The 8,369-nt window shown below is 40.0% G+C and overlaps 2 protein-coding genes across 2 annotated transcripts; both read left to right on the top strand.

Annotated features, from left to right (window-relative positions):
- Positions 1-747: 747 nt before the first annotated feature.
- On the top strand, positions 748-4,297 carry LOC140783631 (4-coumarate--CoA ligase-like 4). The gene is made up of 5 exons (XM_073130573.1): positions 748-2,398; positions 3,370-3,515; positions 3,606-3,673; positions 3,768-3,870; positions 3,978-4,297. Exons 1-5 carry the CDS (start codon positions 1,183-1,185, stop codon positions 4,089-4,091), a joined length of 1,647 nt encoding a protein of 548 aa, XP_072986674.1. The 5' UTR covers positions 748-1,182; the 3' UTR covers positions 4,092-4,297.
- Positions 4,298-6,959: 2,662 nt separating this feature from the next.
- On the top strand, positions 6,960-8,369 carry LOC140784111 (expansin-like A2). The gene is made up of 5 exons (XM_073131319.1): positions 6,960-7,248; positions 7,332-7,441; positions 7,561-7,742; positions 7,824-7,956; positions 8,078-8,369. Exons 1-5 carry the CDS (start codon positions 7,134-7,136, stop codon positions 8,330-8,332), a joined length of 795 nt encoding a protein of 264 aa, XP_072987420.1. The 5' UTR covers positions 6,960-7,133; the 3' UTR covers positions 8,333-8,369.

Consider the following 8,369-nt stretch of genomic DNA (forward strand, 5'->3'; position numbering starts at 1 on the left):
TGGAAGGTATTTAAGTTAAGACTCCCATAAATATATTTATAACAAAATACTTATTCATCTATATTTTGATCAAATTTTATATAAGGTACACCACATGGTAAGTTATACCTTAAAATCTTATTACATACAAAATGTGTAATAAAATTTATACATATTTTTTAAGCAAAATTCTTTCTACAATTAATATACTCATTCGTTGTTAGTGATCAAATATACAGACCAATGAAAAATATATATATTTTAGTTATTTATATATCTTTGTTCGTGTTAACAACTATTTGTTAGAAACATATTATAAATATTTTATCAAACAACTAATCATAACATTTTTTTTTTCTTTTGATCATTCATAAGTTCGAAAGTTAGATATGGGCTAGACAAAGAGTCAACTCTTCCTAGATACAGAGGCACTTTAGGCCGCTTCAAGTCATATCCGTCGCCAAACAATTGCTTCGAATTAAACGCCACTAAAATCTGCTTTAAGCCATTGCGTTGCCGAGCTGTTTTTCAAGCTAACCGCACTGCAGAGTCATCAACCTAATCGAGCCAAACCACTAAACAATTTCTCTATAATATTATTTGGGGTTGAAGTTAAACTCATAACCTTCTTGGTCATAAGCATAGCAATTTTGAAACAACAAATTTTTTTAATTTCAATTATATGATTTGAAAATTCTGTAGGGGTAATTATGATATTATAGAAGTTTCAACGGCAATTATGTAAGAAAACCCAAAAAGATCTCATTGAACGATTAAAACGTGGACTAATTAAGTTTGACAAAAGGCTTCATACAATTTTTATCCTCCAATCATTTTTCCACACCCACCTCTTGAGTCTCGACTATGACTAGGAGAAAGAAAAAGACGCGCTGAATTATCTTCTACCCACCGTCACACTGCACATCAATCCCCCAAGCTTGCTCCATGTATACAGTATACTCTCCTCTCGAGTCCAAGGAGGCGTCTCATCTATCCATAAGTACAAGTTCCTGTTTCCTGAATACTTCCAACATCCCAATTACTCTCAATATTCTCTTCTTCACGCCGACCACCTCCTCTTGTAGGTAGTCTTCTACAGAAACTTCAACCATTCCCCAAAACGAATTCTACAGAGAGAGAGAGAGAGAGAGAGAGAGAGAGAGAGAGCAGCATACCAGTGAGGTAAGAATCGAGGACCGTCCGATGACGAAGCCAACGGTGGATCCACGCAGCGGCTTCTGCCCCACCACCTCCACCTTCCACAGTAAGCGCGCTCCGATCGCCCTCCCCTCAACTCCCAACCTATCCGTCACCGCCTTCCTCTCTTCCATCTGCCACAACGGCACTACCGCCCTCATCGACGCAGCCTCCGGCCGCCGGATCTCCTTCCCCGACCTCTGGCTCTCGGTCGCCGCCGTCGCCACCTCCCTCTCCTCCCCTCCACTCTCCGTCGCTAAATCCGATGTCGTCCTCCTCCTCTCCCCGAACTCGATCCACTTCCCCGTCGTCTCCCTCGCTGTCATGTCCATCGGCGCCGTACTCACCACCACCAACCCACTCAACACCCCCAACGAGATCGCCAAGCAGATCGCCGATTCCAACCCCGTGTTGGCCTTCACCACTCGCGATCTCGTTCCTAAGCTCCCCCCTCGCTCCGATTTCCCCATCGTCCTCCTCGAAGATTTCAAAATCCACGGCGACGATCCCCGGATCGTCCGCACGATCTCTGAGATGATCTCCACTAAACCCGATTCGAGACGGATTAAGGTTCCGGTAGACCAGGACGACGCCGCGACCCTTCTCTACTCCTCCGGAACTACCGGAGCTAGTAAAGGGGTGGTCTCCACCCACCGGAATCTGATATCGATGGTCCAGATCATCCTAAAACGTTTCAAGCTAGAAGAAGGGCAAGGGGAACCCGAGACCTTCATCTGCACCGTCCCCATGTTCCACGTGTACGGCCTAGCCGCCTTCGCGACGGGGCTGCTCGGATCGGGATCGACGGTGGTGGTGCTCTCGAGGTTCGATCTGGGGGAGATGGTGAGGGCGATCGAGACCTACGGCGCCACGTACCTCCCGCTTGTACCGCCGATACTGGTGGCAATGGCGAACCAATCACCGGCGCTGCGTCTGGGGCGGCTGAGGAGGGTCTTATCCGGGGGCGCCCCGCTAAGTAAGGAGGTTATAGAGGGTTTCCGGGATAAGTATCCGGGGGTGGAGATACTGCAGGGGTATGGGCTCACGGAGAGCACTGGGATTGGCGCATCTACTGACTCCGCGGAGGAGAGTAAGCGGTATGGGACGGCGGGATTGCTGTCGCCGAATACGGAGGCGCGGATTGTGGATCCAGACAGTGGGAAAGCATTAGCGGTTAAACAGACAGGGGAGCTGTGGATTCGGGGGCCTTATATCATGAAAGGTACTACTCAAAATTTATTTTTAAAAAAGAAAGTATCAAATGAATCAAAGAATAACTGTCATACTTTATTAGACATTTAAATGCTCTCTTTTTTTCATAAAAATTAAACCTTAGTGAAGCACACTGTCACTTACTGAGTTATTTCTCTACAAGAAGATTGGATAAGTCAGTTAGTAACACATACACCCAAATTGTATTGCATTGCAGTGTACTGAAATGTACCCAAATTGTACTTCCAGGAGCAATCTTGATTTTATTCTAGCCAATCTAAACATCAAATAATAAGCATAGGATCGTGAGCATGAGAGTTTGGGGGTATGATTCTGGACCTATAAATTAAACTAGGTAGCCTGAGCAGGTTAGTGCTCAGACTCAGACTCAAAATTAACTTTTGAGATTGACAATTTATTCATGCTTAATTTGTATACCCTTGGACTAAGCCTGAGTTGAGCCTAATTTGAGCTTTAGACAAGCTCGAGTTGTAAACAAGGCCAATTCAAGCCTATTTTAACTCAAACTCAATGCAAGTCCAATTTGAACTCAAGCCTTAAACAAATACAGTTCAAATCGATTAAGCTTGAATTAAATAAGACTTAATTAAAACTTGTAATAGGAAATAGATATGAGTCATTAGATCTTTGATCTAATAATTATAAATTGTATATAGTAACTAATATAATATATTCATAATTTTGAGACTTCTCTGGTTTAAATAGACTCGGCTTGAAATTAATTTTGAATCAAAAATTTATCCCTGCTTAACTCATCATTTATGAAGCCGTAGCGTGCTTAAGAAGCTCGTTTATTACTCTAGCTTAAACCTTTGATCAGTGAACAGGTTTGGCTCATTTAATTTGATTTTTAACCTAAGTTCAAGTTTATTTTGGCGCATTCTAGTTTCGAGCTCAAACCCAGGCAAAAAAACTTGAGTAGCTTTATCAAAAGTTGCCAATTTATTTCTTTGAATGAAGGTTATTTCAAGAACCAGGAGGCTACTCGATCGACTCTTGAATCCGATGGGTGGCTAAGGACCGGTGATCTCTGCTACATAGATGAGGATGGGTATCTCTTCGTAGTGGATAGACTCAAGGAATTGATCAAATACAAAGGCTATCAGGTAAGGTATCCACCTCCATTCTCGCTATTATTCACCAACGATTCTTACCGTGTATCTTTCTAACTGGAGGGATGGAATTATTTTGCCCAGGTTCCTCCTGCCGAACTGGAAGCGTTGCTGCTAACTCACCCAGATATAGCCGATGTCGCCGTTATACCGTAAGATTTTGTTGAAATCTTTCTCTTGAATTGCTCATGACAGTTTGATTTAGATTTGGGATAGGTTTGCTTGACTATTCTGCAATTTATCCAGGTTTCCAGATAAGGAGGTGGGGCAGTTTCCGATGGCATACGTGGTGAGGAAAACTGGGAGCAAATTATCCGGGAATGAAGTGATTAAATTCGTGGAGAAACAGGTAATATTATGATTGTAGGCTCTAAATTTGTGATTAACTGAGATTAGTTTTATAATCTTTCTCTGGTGTGAAAATAATAATAATAATAATAATAATAATAATGATAGGTGGCACCGTACAAGAAAGTACGCAGAGTGGCATTTGTCTCGGCTGTTCCAAAGAATGCATCAGGGAAGATACTGCGAAAAGATCTCATCAAGCTTGCTACCTCTAATCTCTAGATTTGTGGCATTCTCAAGACTAAATCCTCAATAAAACTGGCCAAGATCAAGGATATGTATCCCCATGTTGGATAAATCGATACATTTCAGATGTGATTCTGTCAGAATAATGATCATCTACAGTGTTAGCTTGGTCAGATGTAATATAAATTAAGCCTGAATTGAGCCCGATCTCGTTCGATGTATAAGAAGTTTTGAATTACGCATGATTGTGTTGACGGTAAGTCACCTTGATACTAGGCTTTTTGTTGGAAATAACTGGCTATCTTTTGGACTATTGTCAAAAATCTCTTCCCTTTTAGATATTTACAAATGGACTTCTTCCTTTTATGGGTATATTAGTTAAAAAAAAACAAACTCAGGTGGTTTATTTATAAGAAGAGAAAAGCTTAGGTGTGTTAAAATAAAAAGAGCTGCTCGCGCTCGGCTCTATTGAAGTTCTGGCTTGACTCAGTTTAGCTTGAGCTGAGCCGAGCATAAATCTAATTTTATGCCTCGATTTAAATTTCGGTTGAGCCCAAGCTAAAGTCGGAGCCGACTCGTCCGACTCAAATATAATATTTATTAATATTATATATATATATATCAAATATTTTATATAAATATATTTATAATTATTAAATCTTTAATCTAATGCTACTCTGATCCTAACTCTATCTTATCATAACTCTAATTCTAAGTCTAAATAAATTCTCTTCAACAAACCCAACCCTCTCCTCTTCCTCCTCCACCTCTATTGACCGGCTCCTCGGCTTCAACTAAAAAACTTAATATAATTAAATTATAAAAACCCCATGTTCTCTCTGTACCAACTTACTCAATATAATTTATAAAACGGTTAGGAAGGCAAGAAGAAAGCCTGCAAACGTGGGCCTTAATAAATCTCCCATTACTAATTGGGCTTTCTAATAGTATCAATAGCAGATAGGCCACCAAAAGAGTTCAAGTTCACGTTTTTGCAAGCTTGGCCCAATTTACTTACAGCTACTCGGAAAAAATAAAACTATAATTGGACGCGGTCTGCTCACTCTTCGCATCCGCTTGTCAAATTCTACCGGATTAATTCGCCGTAGGATTTTTAACGGGTATATAAACGCGTATGTCGGTCACCCGATCCAAATCCGACAACCGCTCCCAAGTCCCAAGTCCCAAGTCCCATCCCATTGGCGCTTTGGCGGCACCCTACCGGCATTCACACCCGTTTTGCCATTGGTCAATTTCGGGTAGCAGAATGGGACCCAAGTCAAAATTAAAGTTGGACGGTTTTCAAAATTAACGAAAACCCAACCGGATTCCAGTGCACAAATTAACTTGGAATTATTATGTCAACCATCTAAAATCCTGGAACCAACCTGATCTAAAACAAAAAAAAGAGAGAAAAATTTTAGGAATCCAAAATTGACCCGGATCCGGATTCCAAGAGCTAGGTTTCTGAAATGCCCTAATCTTGAGTGTGACATTGTTGATAAGATCTTATGTGTTCCTGATTGTGCTTCTGGTTCTGTGCTTATATCATATTTATTTAATGATTTATTCTTATTCCTCGTTGCAGAGTGAATGATAGATTGTCTATGAAACTTTAAAATGGTTACAATTCCTGCCATAAATTCCTAATCCGTAGACAATGCTCTATGATTAATGCTTACAATTCCTGCCATTCTTCCTTTATCCGAGGTGATGATCCTCAGACTCACATGAGGATGAGGATGAGCATGAGCATGAGCATGAGTATGATGTTGAAGTGTATTTATTGGTTCAAATCTCCAATGATGGAGTTCTTCTCTCTTTTACCTCTCACCCACCCATCTTGATGTTGAACCTTTTGACACACCTTATTATCTTCTTAATTATTTTTTTATTTATATGTCTCGCAGCTGTTAGATAACAAATTAATAATCTAAATCATGCTTTTAATATACTAGATATTTCTTTCGACATAATAAAAGTAAATATAATGAGTACAGTGTGTTAATTAGAATAATAAATTTATAAAATATCCTGTTGCCGGGAGTTTCTATCCAAAAGCTGCTGATGTTACTAAACCATGGATTCATAACTCACGGTAACATAATTAAAAGCTAATTTAGTTCTTTTTCAATCAATCCAAAAGAAAAAAGAAAAAAAAAAAACTCATGATAACGTAATCTATGTCGTGTTAAAATAATAAATATAATAATACAAGGTCGCTTAGCACAATCATCAAGGCAAAGAAAAAAAAAATTCTTTTGTTGCTCTCTTTGCACTCACACCCAAGTCATGACTCATCATCATCCCTAGTTCTCAAACACCTCACCACTCACGCCTTCTAAATCCACCAATCCTTGTATCATTTTGTCCACCATCCATTATATATATATATATATATATACCCTAATTCAAATTCTGGAAGAATCCAAAAAAAAGCCACCTTGGCAATAAGCCACATCTTTTTTTCTCCCTTTTCTTTGTCAATCCAAGTGTTAGAGCTCAAGTAGGGGCTCAGTGGGCTTCAGATCCTTTTCTTGAGCAATAATTGGATGCATTCCAGGGAATTATTAGATAAAATTAAGTGCACATGGTATAGTAGCAGTCAGGTCAAAAGTAAAATTATAATAGGGCTTTAGTGTAGAATAATTTGAATTATTAATTCTAATTTAGAATATAAAAATAATTGGATATTTAATATCTGATTAGAATAGTGTTTCCTAATTAGAATAGAGATAAAAAAAGATAATTCCGAAATTGACAGAATTATAGTTCATAATTCAACTCTTATTTTGTATTCATTGCCATCATTAATGGACCTTTGGGATATAAATGTCTTTTATTGGAAGGAGACCCACAACCATCAACAGACAACAGTACCATGTATTTTACTACACCCCCCTCAATTCCACCAGCACTAGTAGTATTTTACTCTCTCTCTCTCTCTCTCTCTCTCTCTCTCTCTCTCTCTCTCTCTCTCTCTCTCTCTCTATATATATATATATATATATCATTTCCAAGAGGCTTCCTTCCCCCATAACATAAATTCCAACTTTCCCTTCCTCCTCTTAATTCAACATGGCTATCTTCATTCTACTCTGCTCATTCTTCCTCTTCTCCTCTGTCAATGGTTGTGACAGATGCGTGCATCAATCAAAGGCTGCCTATTACTCCTCCCCCCAATCTCTCTCTGGTAAATATATTTTTTTTGTTGCTTTAAATTTGATTTGGGTCTTCTTCAAAGTTTCTAAGTTTGGGTTGATTTGGTGTAATAAGCTGGGGCTTGTGGGTATGGCACCATGGCTTTGGGCTTCAATGGCGGATTTATTGCTTCTGGGAGCTCAGCTCTTCACAGAGGAGGGATTGGCTGCGGAGGTTGTTTCCAGGTAAAGACACCCCAAATCCAAAAAACGACCCACAAGATTGCTAATCTACCAATCTTTTTCCTATATATATTTTAATTCTTCCATCCCATTGGGATCTTGGATCTCGGAGGGGCTCGCAGATTAGATGCAAGAATCCAAGGCTTTGCAACAGTAGAGGGGTTAAAGTAATCCTGACCGACCTCGTTAAAAACAGCAATAGCACGGATTTCGTACTAAGTAGCTCGGCTTTCCTCGCCATGGCCCGTCCTGGGATGGCCCAGGAGATGAAGAAAGCTATTACCGTCGACATAGAGTACAAGAGGTAATTTAACCATTCCCATAATCCCAATTAGAAATATAAATTTATTTATTTACTAACAGTAAGCATTAATTACTCAAGCAGGATACCATGTGAGTATCAGAAGAAGAATCTCTCAATTAGAGTGGAAGAGAAGAGTCAAAATCCCAACTATTTGGCCATCAAGTTTCTTTACCAAGGTGGACAAACTGACATTGTGGCAGTAGACGTAGCCCAGGTATAAATTATTATTATTAATTGTAACTAGTAACAAACCAGTGAATATTGAATTGGGTTTGGTGGGCTGTAAAAACTAATTATGGGCCTAATTGAATGTAAATGTAAATGTAAATGCACAGGTTGGCTCGTCGAGTTGGCGATTTATGGCCCGGGATTACGGCCCGGTGTGGAGCACAAGCCGGCCGCCGGCCGGACCGCTGCAATTCCGGCTGGTGGTCACCGGCGGCTACGACGGCAAATGGATTTGGGCCGACAAGGAAGTCCTTCCGGCCCAATGGAGGCCCAGTTTAACCTACGACATGGGTGTTCAGATTGATGACGTTGCTCAAGAGGGATGCTATCCTTGTGACACACGAGAGTGGAAGTTGATGTAAAGAAGATAAATAAAAATTCACTGTTCTTTCAAACTAA

The sequence above is a fragment of the Typha latifolia genome, chromosome 3 (genome assembly GCF_019914945.1).
Source record: "Typha latifolia isolate L0001 chromosome 3, TyphaL0001v2, whole genome shotgun sequence".
Classification (NCBI taxonomy): Eukaryota; Viridiplantae; Streptophyta; class Magnoliopsida; order Poales; family Typhaceae; genus Typha; species Typha latifolia.

Bases quoted from the DNA above. Each gene is read 5' to 3' on its own strand.
- LOC140783631 (XM_073130573.1), top strand. From the start codon at position 1,183: ATGACGAAGCCAACGGTGGATCCACGCAGCGGCTTCTGCCCCACCACC. The intron at 3,674-3,767 runs GTAAGATTTTGT...CAATTTATCCAG, and splicing joins GCCGATGTCGCCGTTATACC to GTTTCCAGATAAGGAGGTGG. The intron at 3,871-3,977 runs GTAATATTATGA...TAATAATGATAG, and splicing joins TTAAATTCGTGGAGAAACAG to GTGGCACCGTACAAGAAAGT.
- LOC140784111 (XM_073131319.1), top strand. From the start codon at position 7,134: ATGGCTATCTTCATTCTACTCTGCTCATTCTTCCTCTTCTCCTCTGTC. The intron at 7,249-7,331 runs GTAAATATATTT...TGGTGTAATAAG, and splicing joins CTCCCCCCAATCTCTCTCTG to CTGGGGCTTGTGGGTATGGC. The intron at 7,957-8,077 runs GTATAAATTATT...GTAAATGCACAG, and splicing joins TGGCAGTAGACGTAGCCCAG to GTTGGCTCGTCGAGTTGGCG.